General features: G+C 42.0%; 2 protein-coding genes and 1 long non-coding RNA gene across 4 annotated transcripts in view; 2 read left to right on the forward strand and 1 right to left on the reverse strand.

Annotated features, from left to right (window-relative positions):
- zdhhc8b (zDHHC palmitoyltransferase 8b) overlaps nucleotides 1-7,974 on the reverse strand; it is a 51,767-nt gene extending 43,793 nt beyond the window's left edge. Inside the window, exon 1 of the mRNA XM_086112158.1 lies at nucleotides 7,830-7,974. Within this exon, the coding sequence (XP_085968284.1) occupies nucleotides 7,830-7,933 (104 nt within the window). The 5' untranslated portion in view covers nucleotides 7,934-7,974. The remainder of the gene's footprint in view (nucleotides 1-7,829) is intronic.
- Nucleotides 6,727-10,138, forward strand: LOC147204715 (uncharacterized). The gene is made up of 3 exons (XR_015100998.1): nucleotides 6,727-6,858; nucleotides 8,054-8,275; nucleotides 9,581-10,138. It is a non-coding gene; the product is annotated as an uncharacterized LOC147204715 (long non-coding RNA).
- Nucleotides 10,139-10,451: 313 nt separating this feature from the next.
- On the forward strand, nucleotides 10,452-16,297 carry pgam5 (PGAM family member 5, serine/threonine protein phosphatase, mitochondrial). 2 transcript variants are annotated; one of them, XM_086112311.1, is made up of 6 exons: nucleotides 10,452-11,043; nucleotides 12,038-12,210; nucleotides 13,972-14,097; nucleotides 14,214-14,302; nucleotides 15,020-15,150; nucleotides 15,553-16,297. In XM_086112311.1, the coding sequence occupies exons 1-6, from the start codon at nucleotides 10,814-10,816 to the stop codon at nucleotides 15,701-15,703; spliced, it is 900 nt and encodes a 299-aa protein (XP_085968437.1). In that variant the 5' UTR covers nucleotides 10,452-10,813; the 3' UTR covers nucleotides 15,704-16,297. The 2 variants fall into 2 exon arrangements, with proteins under 2 accessions (XP_085968437.1, XP_085968436.1); XM_086112310.1 differs by having other exon boundaries at nucleotides 10,454-11,043; nucleotides 15,017-15,150.
- Nucleotides 16,298-16,731: the final 434 nt, after the last annotated feature.

A 16,731-nucleotide genomic window follows, 5' to 3' on the forward strand; every position in this document is an offset into this window, starting at 1 on the left:
GCAGTCACTTGTAATTTGCAGTTGGTAATGACATTATGGCTCAGACACTCTGCTCAACCACACGCAAGCGCAGCTTGGCGGGAACAGGATCTCGGCGTTATCTTCGCCCTCAATGTTTTTTTCACCCGGTTGTGAAGCAGTGACAGGATAACTGGAAAACAGAATAGGACTGCCTTTTTTTTTATTCTCTGAGGCTTTTGCACTTAAGTAGACCAATAGAGGTAGACTTTACCAACAGCCCGCTGCTATTTGAGCCTCGCCTCAGGGTGACTTTTTGCAGCGCAACTTGGCTTTTGTATAGGAGAAAACAGGCTCCTCATGAATCCAGCATAACATCATCATGCTCACACTGAGAAATAAACAGTGCAAAGGCAATCACATTGGAACGACGGCATGAACGATAACCTTTGTCATATCTTCCCACCCGCATCCCTGAGACGCAACGTGGACAAACCTTGTTTTTGGTGTCAAAATGACCTTTACCTGAATGCTTGTTTTGCTTACAACTGTGATTCATGAGGAAAACTCCCTGAATCTTGAAACAATAAACGTATCACAGAATCTAAACATACATCATCAAAAGAAATGTTATTTCATCAGCAGGACCAGAGGAAATTACATTTTTATCTCATCTGAAAAAGATGAAGCCACACTACAGCAGCCTACTACTGGTTTGGTCATAAGTGATTGCTGATCGTGACCAATCAAAATTACAGTACGTACTCATCGGTAGAGGGCGCGGCAAGATAGCATTAACTCCTAATTATAGGACAAGCCATGTGTGCGTGCATGTGCCCATATGTGTGACTGCATATTTCCTGCCGCTGTATTTATGTACTGTATATTATGCAGTGGTGGTCGCAAAGGTTTTCCTACTGTGTGAGTCTTACAGAGAAGTCCTCAATGTGTGTTCCATGTTTTGAGTAAAAGTTAATGTAACTGATCAATCCAAGAACACTGTTGTGGCTTTACAACACAGTTTTTATCTCACGTTCAAGAATCACAAATGCCATGTCATATGTCAAAGCTCAAAACATCTTTTGACTTCCACCCAAATACAGAGAGCTCAAACAGCCACCGACTAAATAGGACGAAGCCAACAGCTATAATGGAGAGTAATGATAAAGTTGGGCCCCTTTTTAATTACAAGCTTGTTTACCCAACCTCCTGATGTAAAGATGAGAGCAGCTGAACATATACTGTACAGAAGCATAAAAAGGATGCAGATTACAATCATTAAACAAACACGTCCTAAGATATCTTCAATTAATATTAGTGCAAAGCCACTGATGTAGTGGTGTCGGGTGAAAAGGCCTCAGATAATTCAGTGTACGAAACATGGTATATAATGGATGAAAAAAAAAATTTTTTTAGAGGTAATGCACATTATTAGTGTCTGAAATAAGATATGTGGATCACTATGACGGTACAGAACAGCCATAACTACCAATTAAGAAAAAAAATAATTCAAGAATATTATTCTGTCAGTGAAAGTGATTCCCTTGACATGCTATGTTCCTTGTTCGCAATGAAACAAACGAGCCACTCTGGGCCACGTCAACATTTCAGTGTTCCATAAAGGTAGCATGTTGCTTGCAACTTAATGTTCAGCATCATGGGATGTGCATGAATCACTTTCTGGCACCCATAGAAAGTGACATTTTAAAATCGAGGGATTTCATTACTCAAGTTCAAATACTCATGGGGGCGTATTCTCCCTTGTGCTTCACTAATTCTTAGTTCACAGGTGGAAAGTGTGTCAAAAGTCTGGTCGGAAAAATAAGCATAGATGAAAGGTGTGCGAGCCTGGGCACGTAAAAAAAAAGGTCTCAGGTGTGAACGGGAGAATATAGCCCACATCGCACTGTGACTTTTTGTTTCTATTTAGGTCACATCTCCTAACATGGTCTCTGACTACGGACCGAGGGTAGACAAACTTGTGCTCTGTGGGTAAGTATTTGATTTTTTTTTTTTAATCTGGATATATGGGCCAGGTTATATATAGATGAGATACAATACACCATTCACAAAATGTGTTTGGCTTTAAGGTGAAATGTATGGAAAATGCAAAAGGTTCACGCGACAGTGATATATCATGAAAGTGGGACATTTAAGTCGAAGGATGCACTGGTGATTTCCTCATTTCAAACAATTCCCTGAAACAAAAGTTAACAACAATGGTGAGTACACCACAACAACAAAAAAATTCAACCTCTCAATAACTCGTCATGTGCCCTTGAGCATCGATTACAGCTTGACGATGACGTCTCATACTATTCACAAGTCGACTTTTTGTCTGATGAGGCATGGCATCCCACTCTTCTTGAACGGCAGCCCTCGGGTCATTGAGGTTCTGGGGCGCAAAGTTTCAAGCCTCTACACCAGAGGTGAGCAAACTACGGCCCGCGGGCCGAATCCGGCCCGTTGGTCTTTTCAATTCGGCCCGCCGAAAGTCGGTCTACAATTAAGGTTCGATGTGAATGATTGCATTCATTTCAATTGGACTTGTAATGACAGGCATTTCACCGCCAGGTGGCGCATTGACTTGAAGTTGCAGAACACAGGGAGGGGGGGGGGTTGGGATCTTTTCGACCACCTAGGACCTCTGTATCGCTCTACTTCTACTGGTCTGATCACAACCCATCTGCAGAAATGCACAGGCTAAAATAGGTCATCAACAACACTGTCGTCATTTTAAAAAAGTATATTAATACAGTACATTCATGCTTTTGTTCTGTTGATGTTTGATATGGACTGTCAACAAATGCAGTTTTTTTTTTTTAATGTACCATAGCTCGTGCTTACCTGGCCCTTCTGTCAAATTTTAAAAGTCAATGCGGCCCCCGAGCCAAAACGTTTGCCCACCCCTGCTCTACACGGTGAGTCAGCTGATCCAAGGGGGTTTCAATCGGATTCTGGTCTGGAGAAAGTGCAGGTTATTCCATTTGAAGTACAGCAGTCTCCAACAGCCGTGCCCTGATGATGCAACCTCGATGAGCTGGAGCAGTGTCGTCCATGAAGATGAAATTATGCCCGCGTTGTTTATGTAGGGGCACAATCACTGGATTAATAATGTTATTCAAGTAGTATGGGCTTATCCCTGTACCATGTGCAAAGTGTAGGGCAGTTCTGTTCCAAAAGGACACACCTGCCCACACTGTAATACCGCCTCCACCAAACAGCTGATCTGGTGACAACAGTGCCTGAGGAATCGCGCTCTCCTTGACGTCTTCAACGTCGTTGGCGGCCATCATTTCTGCTCAATGTGAATCGACCTTCACCAGAGAACAGCATTGAGGCCTACTGGTCCCTCGTCCAGCGTAAATGCTCTCTGGCCCATGCAAGACGATGAAGATAGAAGTCTCATCAGAATCACGAGTGAATTATGTCAACACGTCCCTGACCGAGAACATCACTGAGACCAGTCGGCTGATCTATGCAGCAGTATCAGTTATCCTGGAGATGCTTGGCTATGAGACGAACAACCGGGAGGCGCATGGGCTATCTCCATGGAAGAGAAGACTGGAGTGTTGAAACATTTCACAGTTGGACATGTACATTTATAAGATTGGAGAAGGACACATTAGGTTCACCTGTGAAGGTTTGAATGCATTTTAGGATCGTCCTGAAATGTCACTTGAAAATCAAATATCTCTCACTTTTTGAGAGGAGTATACTGTATGTACATAAAATAATTAATTTTAATAATAAAATAAATAAGAATACATTGCTAACTACAATTATTTTAACTACACTAATGATTTTTTTTCACAATGTATAATCTACAATGAATCCATTTACCTAATCTTAATTATTAACAAATACATTTGAACTGACCGATTTTATGAGGAAAAAATGGCAAAATGAATGCAACAAGCATGACAGGACTCATGACCACGTAAATACTCAGACTAAAGAGTGAAAGGGACTCCATGTGGCCTGCAGGGCACACTTTGTCCACCACTGGTATAGAATCTCATTGAGTGACTTTTTACTCACCGTTCATGCATCAGTGAGCTGTGCACAAGTCTATCATTATACTCAGAAATGGTAGGCGGATGGCCTTCATACACTAGCCGACTGTTTAAATGTATTTTATTATGTGGTGATGATAAGCTGTGTGGCTAATGGATGGATGGATAGATGGATGTGGCTCCAAGAAGAAGATAGGTAGACCCCTCACAACCAAATCCTCTTGTTGGAAAACCTCACAACACTCATTGCACGGTTACATTGACACTAAATGTGTCCTTCCACCAGAAGTTAAATGATGGAGGGAGCTCCAACTTTTCATCAGCGCAGCTGGGCAGGCCACATAAGGCTGCCAACTTCCTCACCAGGTGTATGACAAAAATGCCATTTTAAATATGCATATTTTGTGTCGCTGATGGTGTAGCGCTACAATCGGCTGACCTGTGAGCGGACAGCATGGAATCGGTTCCCACTCAGTGACGGTGTGAATGTGGGTGTGTATGGTCATTTGTCTCTATATGTGCCCTGTGACTGACTGGCGACCAGTTCGGGGATTGTCTGCCTTTCGCTGGGATAGGCTTCAGCAACCCCCTGCGACCCTCTTCAGGATAAGCAGTGTTGAAAATGGATGGCTGGATACACATGTGCATTTGTCAGTTTTTGTATTGCACTAAAGTACATCACATTATTTGAATATGCATCATGCTTAATGAATGAATAACACGATCCAGCCAGCCAACAAAGGGTTTGAACAATATATCAATAGATAGATTTTTTTAAATTGATAAAAATATTGCGAAAAAAATGATAACAGGTCCAAGAATCCATGAGTGCCGAACTGTGAGTATTCAGAGGCCCATTCCAGTCGTGGAAACATGTTTATAATCCGCCCCCCCCCCCGCTTCAAAAAAAAATGATTAAATAAAAATAAATATAAAAATATTTTTTTTCTTTAAATTAAGCAAGATGCCATCTCAGAGTGTGGGCTGCCAGTCGCCCATCCCATTTTTTTTAAACTCCCGAGGATCATTAAAAAGGGACCAGGCTGTCCGTCTTAAAGGACTATTAAATAGCAGAGATCCAAATAGGTGTTTCTAAAACCTTTAATAGTGAACTTACAATAGTTTGAACTATAGTAAGCACATGAATATTACTTACGGTACATCAACAAATTAAAGAGTGGTGCGTTGCCAAGAAGAGGAAGAAACCACAAAAAAAAAAAAGATGACCATGAATGAAATAGTTTGAAATGACAACAATGTTTATCTCACCTACTGGATTTCTACCACTCTGCAGTTCATCAACTTCAACGCCGGACATACCTAAAGATTAAAACTCTTCAAGAATTTCAGAGCCAAACAATGCTTTTTGGAGGATCTGAATGAAGTGCGACTGAATGCGATGTACTATGAAAAGGAGGAAACAGATGTGGAAGCTGAAGATTAGAGTCCCATCAGGCCTGCTCACACAAAGCTCTCCTCTCAGGCTGGAGATTGACTGGTCCCGCATGCCGACACTCTCGACTGCTCTCATAATTCACAAACAGAGTGCAAGAAGTGCTAAAAAAAAAGGTTATTTCTAGATGATGAATTTATAGTTTCCATTCATGCTGCCTAGTGTGTGAGTTTAACATTGGCCTCTTAGACTTGAGAACGGCATTTCAATTTCCAGCTACTTAGTCACTATGGGGACTTTCAAAGCGTAACAATAAGTAAAACATTTAGCATGTTTTTGACTATGCAAAACAATCTTGTTTTACAGTCGATGCAAATAAAGCCTGGATTGGATTAGCCCAACGAATCCAGAACTAAAAGCTTAATTTATCTCCAGTTTTTTTCCCCCCATACTTTTTGTTGTCATGCTGTGACATTACAAATAACTAAATCTGACCTAATGTGTTTTAATTTTAATCTCAGTGGTCAACAAAAGCTGTTAAAAGGCCAAAGGCAGTTAACGGCATGGACAACACAGATAGGCCAAAGACGGGCTCAGTACTCATCGGCTATTGCCCAAATGACAACTGGCAGTCCCCTGGAAACTGAAGGATAACTTTTGTGTAACCTAAGGGTAAAAAGAGAAAACAAAATAACCGTCTATCTTCTCGTTTCTTTATTGCCCTTTAAGAATCACGCTTTTTATTCTATTTTGAAATTAAATAATGAACTGTGGCTGGTATTGTGAAGGTGAACTTTATTAAAGACAAGGATAGTCTGGGACCAACATAATGGACTCGTGTATGTGTGTGTGCGTGCGTGTGCGTTTGACAATAGCGTGGCATGGCCTAGTTAGGATGTGTACTGCTCCCCAGGGTGTGCCATTATGCTCAAATCAATCCTCTAGGCCTTTAACTGCGAAATGAAGGAGCAACAGAGTAAAGTCTTAATCCTCAACCTTGAACCATCTGCTGCGGCGTGAACCTTGGTGAACACTTAAATGAGCTCCACAATTCTGATCCTGGTATAAAATGACCTGCTAAATTATTTTTGAAAACCAACAATCGTATTCCCTTATTTTCGATCCAAATAGAAATCGCAGCGCATTCGGCCCAAATGAGCTTGCAAATGAGGCTATTTGGCTATGCAAAGGCAGCACGCCACTTGGACTTTTAAAGCTGTAGTCCAAGCTACCTGCAAAAGCCACAAACACCATATGTTTGCCTCAGTCTCAAGCGTTGATCTTAAGACTGCAAAAACAGCAGCGGTAAGGATCAAGTGTGTTCCGTTGTTTATGTATCCCACAAACAATACAGTAAACAGTGGTGGTTCAAGTACACAGACCACGACGCAAAGCAGCCATTATTCAAGAACACACTACAAGAGAAATATGAAGTTCAGATAGATGGAATCCAAAGGGGAAATGCAGCTGCCAATCATTTTATGCACGCAGGTAAGGGGGAACATTCCAAAATGCCGTTTCACTTTTAATCACACATGTAAAGGGGAACTTTGGAGAACATTTACTTCAAGTTTTGCGTCTGGATGCCTTCAGTGGGTTTACTTGTTGAACAAATACATCGTAGTCAAAATACGACACACACCTGCACCACGCCGAGACATTCATTCATCCAGTCTCTGAATCACTTTTTTGTATGCAGGGGTGAATCAAGATCTTAGAAACTCATATCAGTATAAAATATATAGACACTCCACATTTCCAAAGTAAAGGAAAAAAAGCATTTTTTTTTTAAACTCCAATAATGTCAAACCTAATTGTACATTATAATCTTCGTTTGCGAGCTGATTAAGAGTATTGCAGATCGCGTGTGCGTGGGTCACAATTATGATAGTGAGGGTGGGAGGTTACAATTTAAAAACAATTGTGTCCATCCTTGGTTACTACTGACTCAAAAACTGGAAGTCTAAATGACCAAAACTCTCAGCTCAAATGCAGTAAACCTGTTCATTATACTGTATCTAGCATATAGGTTGTTGGTTTGCGGAGGTAGCCTATATCATGACTCTTCAAACACTGTCGGTGACTATGGTAACCATTGTAAATATGTGGATTTCACGCAATGGCCTGTTGAGCCAATCCAATTGCTATTCAAAATCAATTAAAGCTCCCCCCCCCCCCAATGGAAATGGAGTTGGTGAGACCTAAACTGAAGTATGGAACTTATGTTTGATGACTGCTCTCTTCAACTTGCAAGGCTTTGTCGCAACTTTGTCTTCCACATGCAGTATAAAGTCTGAATGGGCACTGGAGGGTTTTGCAACCTAACCTCCAAAGTCCAATGCTATGCCCCACTGACAGACAGTCCATTGAATTATTTCCGTCCCAATGATTGAAATCCACTCGTGCAAAACGTCAAAAGACATATGCACACACGAGAGGAAAAAATGCGACGTGCAACTTACGTGAAAACGAAAAATAAAGTCGTCGATCCCACAAGGAGAGTGGCAGCTGTGGACACCGGGATGTATTTGGTGGGTTTAAATCTCTTTCCAGCGCTGGTGGGCATTCTGTAATTTCCACATTCCTTAATTGTTTATCCCGGGTGCAATAGCATGTAGAGAAAAATAGGATCCAGTGTCGCCTTTGTGGTGCTATTATGAGTATAATCAGTCCAGTCTTTTGCTAGCGCTGAAGCTGCATAGGTCCTTGCAGTGAGGAACAGCACAGCGACTGAAAACCTGGAAATCCCACCCTTCCAATCCAGCCCACTGGTGAGGTCACTGGACCGCTAGAAAAGGTGGAGCCTGCAAAGCGTCCTCGTGAACCAGGCGGCGCTGCAGCCTGAATACCAGAAGAGAAACGGAGAAGACTTCGGTTTTATGCAGCTACACCAAACTCAATTCAGAAGGTAATCTCCTTTTGCAACGAACAGATGAGTTAGTTCATCATTTCCTCATCTTATACAGGACATATTGAGAAGTAGAGGAAAACAATGCTGTCGTTCCTTGCTTCGTCTACTTTGTCCATGTTTTGTTTGATTTTAATGGAAATGCTGAGGTGTTCCTACATCAAAATCATTCTCAAAAGCTCGCTGAAGATTCCACCAGAAAGCAGAGCAATCAGAGCTCTTCTGTAGATGGAGCGCCACCAAGTGGCTGTTTTTTTGGGGATATTTTACCCCCGAAAAAACAATCCCACCATGCCACATTTTGGTTGAAAGTACAGTACCGTAATTCGCATTTAAATAAAATGTCCAACTGTATCTTATCCTTCCACATTTCACAACGTCTTACATCAATTCAATCCGTTTGATTTTCAATCTGTTTTGTTTATTTGGGGCAGCTGGGGAATACATTCATGTTTCTAAAATGTCCACTGTTGTATTATTTCCCTTTTTCCATGATAAAATCAACAAATTGATATTTTTCGAATTTTCACACGTATGGGCTTTCAAATTGTTCACCTCATTCCGGACTTCTTGGGAACTATTCATGACTGACATTCCCATCCCCCCTCCAAAAAAAATCCTGAAGTTAAGTGATATATTACCTCCTCCTTCCAAATCTGATGGCGGCTTCAAACCATGCCAACTGCAAGATTCACACTTAAGATTTCAACAATTGGAATAATTACAGAGAATGTTGGTGCAGGTTTTCAACAGTGTCAATCAAATGTTGGTTGCAGGCCACACTGTGGTTATGTTTCCCCTCAGAGGGGCGTTATATATGTAGAATCGCATCATAATATTACACATGCACATTGCACAACAATTTGATAGATAACCAGTTTTAAAATCCAAAATGAAAGAAAAGACTATAATTTTAAAAGGATTTGGGGGACCAAACACGCTGTATCTCAACGTCATTAAATGTGAAGAAATGTTGCAATATTGGTACAGATTTTAGCGAGAAACATGAACTCCTTGATTTACTTTAGCGAGCCACGTAAAAATATGTAGCGGAAGGTTGTATTTGGTCCTGAGACCAAAAGTTTGTCTCACAGGTATCAAATTCTAGGCCCGGGCAAATAATGTGCATTGACTTAATGTTTTAACAACAATGAGATATGAGGTATTGTGAACAGTTTTTGTTCCCAATCTCTACTTAAAAATGAAGTGAAAATGTTTGAACAAACAATTATTGAGTGGAAACTGATTTCAAAAGTATATGTGATAATATGAAGCGAACATACATTTTTTTTTATGGTTCCACAGCCCCAAGGGCCCTCTGAGGGACATCATAACTACGATGAGGCCTGCGACAAAATATTGACAGCAGTACAATTTCTGCAGTAACAAGAGTCAAACTTTGTTACAACGTACCTGGAGGGGCATCACGAATCTGTACGTGAAAATGGTCGTTCGTTGTAACCATTTTCATTTCAAATGGCCGCCAACTACAATGTACTGTATAATACATTATGAACATTTATAGATGTAAAAACATAAAGTATAAACATGTCAGTTACAAGTGCATGTATATAGTACTGTATGAAGAAAGATTATTTTATTAAACATGAAACAAACACCTGTAGCGTGCCTACTTCATCTCTGAAAACATTAAGTCAGCAAATGAAAAGCGACTTCTCCAGTTCAGGATGTTTTGCGCCCCGAAGCCATTCACGGTTATCTTTCAAACTGTTGGCCTCGAAATCTGCCACGATATTGTTGCCATTACGGATGATCGTCGAAATCTTGACTTTGCCAATTTGTAGTCGGCTGAGCTTCGTCTGGGAGACTCCCTTTCAAAAGTGAGAGACAATTTCTGCTTTCACAGCCAGCGATATTTACCAGACATGTTTTCAGACAATGTTCAACGTGCCTCCGGAAATACACTAATGTACGAGTCGATCAGTCGTGTTGCTATGCAACGGAGATGAAACTCGCGCTGTACAACTTGTTCATATGCAAGGTCACGGCAGCAATTGGCTTCCCACGGTTCGTTGTAACGAAGGTCTTTTCACTATTTTGTAGGAAAAATATCTGGAAGTTATAATGAAGTTTGCGTTATAAAGGTGTTCTTTGTAAGCAAAATCGGCAAATGGAAAATGAATTACCGCTACGTAAATGTGAAATGTGACGGTTACAGAGATGGAACCGTTGAGGACGTACGTTGAAAATAAGTTCGCCTGTACATTCTGCAGTATTGGGTCGTAACGCAAATTAAGAATGACCCAAATAGCCTGCCGTACTACGTAAAAGCAACATGTTCAAGATTAGTTACGCTATTTCCTGTGCCTACTCTATTATTAGGTTCTGCGGCGCGGCTGTCGATTGGTGGTAAAAACGTATTGTGTGTCTCTTCGCCAAGCTAATATTAGCTGCTAACTGTATTTTAACCATGAAACGTCTCTTTGTCGTAAGTGAACGTTGTTGGGGTGTTAGCGAGACACGAGCCCAATTGGGCTAATTTGCCAGCAATTGATAGCATCTCGTGAAGCTAACAGGATGTCTCAGAGGAGAACTCTCAAACTTATTTGTGGTCTCGCCGGAGGTTCTGCCGCCCTTTTACTGGCGGCTGCCACTGCCGACTCTCGTGGCTATTTCGGAGAGCGAAGAACCGAGGCAGGCGGTCGCTGGTCCAAACTGTCCGTGCTTCAAGCCGCGCAGCCGGCGTGGGCAGCGACGAGCATCACGCCAGTCCCCACTGGCCACGCGTGGGACATCAACTGGGACAAGTAAGATCGTGTCGTTGGATCCTTCATGAATGGAACCGAGTTATCCATTTTGTAATGATCTTTGAATGTGTAGTGATTATACGAAATGTGTCAGAAAGGTTGCAGTACTCGTGCCCGGAAATACATTTGAAACCAAAATTTAAGTGTGGACCACGCAAACAATCAGAAGATCCTGGTGCGTTTTTTCAGTGTGCGAGAAAAGGCATCTGGCTGCTTCACAATGGACTGAGCATCCCACAGTTCTTGGTTTAGGGCTACCACTCGGCCTGGGCAAATAAGTCAACCAGCGTTGTTGTGTCGACCACAAAGAAATGTATGCCTCGAAACTATAATTAATCATTTGAAACATATCTGCTATGCCATGAACAATTTTGCTTGTTTGGCTGTATGCACAACACACTTTTCCAGCAGCAGAAATATCAATTAATATATTATTGTTCCCAGAAAAACTGAATAGAGTAATGCATCGCAAAAAAATTAGTTTGTGACTGCCCTACTCCTTTACCTGACCATGATTTTGACCGCTGTGCATCAGGAATGCTTTTACTTGAGAGGTGCAATACATGTATTTCAGTACACCTCTGTAACTTAATAAGTTCCTACACATAAAATATTTGGAAAAGGGCTTCCCTTAAAATAGATCATCGCCAAGGTTTAGTGAAGTGACATTTTGCGACCACACATTGTGGGATTTCAGTCGACTGTATCCATTTTTTGTACATGAAATTTTGATGTATATCCTGTTTCTGAATAAGGTGTGCTCTGAAAGCCACTTTAAACATGTATGACTGTGTAAGTTAGAAAAAAATACGATGTACACCTATTTTCTTTTTCAAAGGTTACGTTTGAATAACATCCTTCATTCTTAACTTCTACAAAAGTAGGTCGCGGCTTGGCAGCAGCGGCAAATTGTGGGTGACAGCAGTGAAGTTATCGGTTAAAGTAAATCTTATGAGACAGCCACTTGTGATCTAAGGTGACCGCTGTTTTACAGGAGAGACCCTTCTACGCTGTCCAATGGGAAGAAGAAAGGGAGTACGACCGAAGATCCCAGATCAGAGCAGGACAATGGCAAACCCAAAGCTACACGCAACATCTTCCTCATCCGACATTCGCAGTATAACCTGAGCGGGAGCAGCGACAAAGAGCACATTCTCACTCCCTTGGGTCAGCTTCATGTTATTTGGGAACAAAATGCATTCATGCCAAGGGGGAGAAAAAGTGATGATTCCAAGGGCCCGTGACTGACTGGGTTACTAGAAAATCCATTCATTCGGCCATTTTCGATAGCGCTTGTCCGCGGTAGGAAAGCGCGTGAGCTGGAGCCTCTCCAAGCTGCCTTTGGGCGAGAGGCAGCGTATACCCTTGAGTGGTCGCCAGCTAATTGCAGGGCACATCAAGACAACTATTCAGACTCACTTTTGCATCTGTGCACAATTTCGAATGTGCGTTGAACCTAATGTGTATGTTTTGGGAGAACATGCAAAGTCCACATAGGAAGACTGCTGCCAAAATTAAAATCCTGATCCTGAAAACTGGGAGGCCACCCCACAAAATACGTCAATTTGAGTTTTTTTTTTTTTTTTTTTTACAAGGCCCCAGATCCACGGCAGTATTCCCATCACTGGCCACAACAAGAGATAAATGTGTGCAACCTAAAATACAATTAGTGTTAAAAAAGAATGGAAAAAAGCTACGACAAATATGAATTCCATCAGAAATGATTTTCTTCATAACCGCTGCTTCACAGCAGTTAAGACGTAACAATTGGGAGGGTTTTAAGGCAGTGGTTCTCAACTATTGTCATCTTGGGAACCGCGTCTTCCTCTTCTCCCGACCCATCTTCTTGAAGTTGAGAAAAATAAAGCTTTTGTGTTTCCGAATAGCCTCTGAAAATGCATGTGCAGTGTGGGAGAGTTTCAAATGCGGTTTCAAATGAGTTTGACGAATCAGCAAAGGCATATTGCTATCCGCTCTCCAAAGGATGAGCAGTACCAACTCCAGTCCTCGAGGGGCCGCAATCCTGCTGGCTTTAGATGTTTCCCTCCTCCAAGACACCTACCGGTAATTCAAATGACCGGGATCGTTATGAGGCTTCTGTGGAGCTTGCCGATGAGCTGATTGAGGGCCTTGGAGGACCGGAGTTGGTGACTCCAGGTTTTCATATAAATACATATATATATTTTAATTATACAAATGCTGAGAATTCCAGGTTCCCAACCGTAAATATTTGAATTCTGTTGTCCTCCATGAAAGCAGACAGATTTTTCTTCCATGTTGCCGACCAATCCAGTAATGGAATCAACATGAATTTATGTGTGAGCTGTCAATTTGAAATAATGTTCTGTTAATGGAAATTTCAACTTTTTTTTTTCTGATTCATTGATCGATTGACACATTCATTTTTAATTAAAATGATTAGTTTCAGCCCTACATGTCCTTTTTTTTTACTAGCTGTCTGCAATCCACACAAATGGGTCACGTGATCCTTTTCGAGGTCCTCAGCCACCAGTTGAGAATCATTCTTCTGAGGCAGCGATTCCTCTTCATATCTAAAATATGAAATGTGACAATTAACTATATCTCAACTTGTCCTTCAAAGAAGAAAAAAACCCCCCTGCTGGTACTCATTATAAAACCGTAGAAGCAATTCCAATCACTAGCAAGGGCCAATATTTCCGAATTGAATTAATAGCATAATCAGTCACACAATTAATAGCTCTAAAGTGAGCATTTTATTCCATTGTGGTCGCCGAGTTGAAGTAGTCCTCGTATCTCCTTTGCAACGTTTTTTTGAGTAACGCGGCATGCTTCACAAACGGTTACTCTTCGTTTTATGCCTCAAGTCGGCTTCTATGAAATTACAGCCGTAATGATGAGATGCGTATGGCTTTTCTTTCCCAGTGACGTTCCCGTGTGTCTCCTCAGGTCGAGAGCAGGCCGAGTTGACAGGTCATCGTCTGTCATCATTGGGATTGAAATACGATGTTCTGATCCACTCCAGCATGGCCAGAGCCACAGAGACGGCGCACATCATCAGCAAACACCTTCCAGGTAGCGGAGACGCATCATGCAGCTTTCCGCACATGCTCATCAAGACCGCCTTGAGGGTTGTGTTTTGGCAAATGGGTTGTCTTTTCTTCTCGTCCTCCCGTTTCTCTTGAGTTTAGGCGTGGAGTTGCTCAGCTGCGACTTGCTTCAAGAGGGCGCCCCCATCGAGCCGGTTCCGCCCGTCACTCACTGGAAACCTGACGCTGTGGTGAGAGTGCTCCCCCCGCTCTTGAGTCTGTGGTAGCTTTGTGCGGCCTGTGTTTCTTTGCACGTCATGTCAAGTGCTTGGAAAGGCTCCAAGCCAAAGTAGGCCAAAGCATCGGTAGTCCTACACTGTACTATGAACAGGTACAGTTCCAAAATGGCGATGGTTAATACCTCCATGTTGTTCCTGAGGCCATTTTATTGAATTGGCAGCTGGCTTTAGAATTCAGTTGACTGGCTGATTTTGTGCTAATTTTACAACAAAGCTTTACTCGTTATCATGAGATACTTATCTGTACAGGCAGCGTGTTTGTCAGACACATTGTGAAGGTCCTCATAATTTTATTAGAAGACAAAAACCAACAAATGATAGAGCAGGACCATCAGCGTTACATTGTTACTGGTGTTGCTGAAATAAAAGTTTGTGATAAATGTAATGCTGCCTTATACAGAACTGCCAGACCCTCTCGGATGTTGTTACATTCAGTGGGGTCCTCAATTTACAACAGAGTTGTGTTCCACTGATGCCTGCGTTACTCAATTTTTTTATGCACGATAGAGCGGACAGCAGTCGAGAAAACCCGCTCCTCTTAAAACAAAAGCTCTTCAAACATCCTCGATAACGGGCAGCACTTGGCGGTCATGTACACCGACTGGCCGTGCAAAGAACACTTGCCACGCAGACCTCACAGCGGCTTTCATCTTTGCCGTCCTCCAGCAGTACCACGAAGACGGCGCGCGTATCGAGGCAGCCTTCCGCCGCTACATCCACCGGGCGGACCCAAAGCAGAAGGAGGACAGCTACGAGATCATCGTGTGTCATGCCAATGTCATCCGCTATTTTGTCTGCAGGTTTGTCTCATCTGCCCAGCTCATCCAATGTGACTGTGCAATTCGCTGAGGCGTGACCGCCTTGATGTATGATTAATACAAGTACAATTAGAATCTTTTCAGGTTATTCTGCCAAATAAAGGTTTTCTATGCAGTCACACACTCGTAAATACCTGATTGCCATGTCCTAGCACTTTTTGTACTGAAGTTGCTGTCTTCCAGTGTCAGCCTACCAACTGTTAGCGTGTTAGCTTTTAAGCTAATCTCCTTTAATTAAACCCAAACACAGGGCAAGATGGATAGTGGGTCAATATGCCTTAGCACTTTCTCTACTCAGATTGCCATTTTACACAGTGCAGTCGTATGATGCCAAGATGAAATAGGTTTGTGTTTCTTGGTAAAGGTGTCATCCTCTGTTCTCAGGGCCCTGCAGTTCCCACCTGAGGGCTGGTTACGCATGGGTTTGCACAACGGCAGCATCACATGGCTCACCATACGCCCAAGTGGCCGGGTGGCCCTCCGAACTCTCGGAGACGCAGGATTCATGCCCCCGGACAAACTTACACGAACCTGATGAGCCAACGCGGTGCACTTCAGGGACTGGAGTTGGGATGACGAGCTGCTTACAGTTCAGTTAAAAGCTCAGTTTTCTCCTTAAGTGTCTTTCCTCTAATGTCCAAATGTTTGTTGTTAAACGGGTGCTGTTGTATGTGATTGAGGTGGGTGGTAGTAACGCCAGCAGAATGTTATTCATGTTTTTTTATACAAAAGCAGTTCCACGCCAAAACGTTTGCTGTGAGCATTGGAATCGAATAGGGTTATTTTATTGTCACTGTAAGCAAGGGCAAACAATAGTTAACAGTGCAACCCTCTTGATGTTTAAAAAAAAGACATGAGGAGATAAATTTATAAATATTCAATTTAAATGTTGTATTTCGAAGCTCAAACACAACCGTACAATTTGTACAGTACATGTATACCAAAGTTTGAGCAGTCTTGTTTTGTAATGTTAGTAATGTTATGTCACACGAGCTGCCAAAGTGGACCTCGGTAGACAAGGCTGACGTGTCGTAAACTTAATTGTACTGTTTCGAGGTGTTATGTTGCTGCACCTTTTTTTTTTTCTTTTTCAATAAAGATGATGGGGCGGGAAAGGACTTAGGTAAAACCTCTTTCCAATTCCTTGTTTTATGGCACACTGCGAGAGAACGCCTTTTGGCACCCCCAAAAACAACCAGCATACTGACACAAACACAAGTTGCACTGAACCTCTCACTAAGGTGATTAGTTGCTTGCTTCAAGTGCATGTTTAGGCTTTGCAAGAGACTTTGCGAGAGGCTAATAAACATGTGAAAACGTTGACAATTGCTAACATGCACCAATAATTAAAAAATAAAATACCTACCCTACTTTAATCTTCTGTCCAATGGAATTTCAATTGAACCGGAAAAATACCTCAACGAAGTACTATATAGAGGCAGTATATGTAACTATACATACTTTTTTGACCCGAAGATCTTTGTGCAATAACCGCAATATTTGTGTGTGTGGTTTCAGCAGAATGTTAGTCTATTGATTTAGATAAAGAACAGATCCCCTTTT

The sequence above is a fragment of the Hippocampus guttulatus genome, chromosome 5 (assembly GCF_054856545.1).
Source record: "Hippocampus guttulatus isolate MCC_2025c chromosome 5, RoL_Hgut_1.0, whole genome shotgun sequence".
Classification (NCBI taxonomy): domain Eukaryota; kingdom Metazoa; phylum Chordata; class Actinopteri; order Syngnathiformes; family Syngnathidae; genus Hippocampus; species Hippocampus guttulatus.

Coding starts and splice junctions, on each gene's coding strand:
- pgam5 (XM_086112310.1), top strand. CDS start 10,814: ATGTCTCAGAGGAGAACTCTCAAACTTATTTGTGGTCTCGCCGGAGGT. Junction 12,211..13,971: donor GCACATTCTCACTCCCTTGG/GTCAGCTTCATG, acceptor GTGTCTCCTCAG/GTCGAGAGCAGGCCGAGTTG. Junction 14,303..15,016: donor ACTGGAAACCTGACGCTGTG/GTGAGAGTGCTC, acceptor GCCGTCCTCCAG/CAGTACCACGAAGACGGCGC.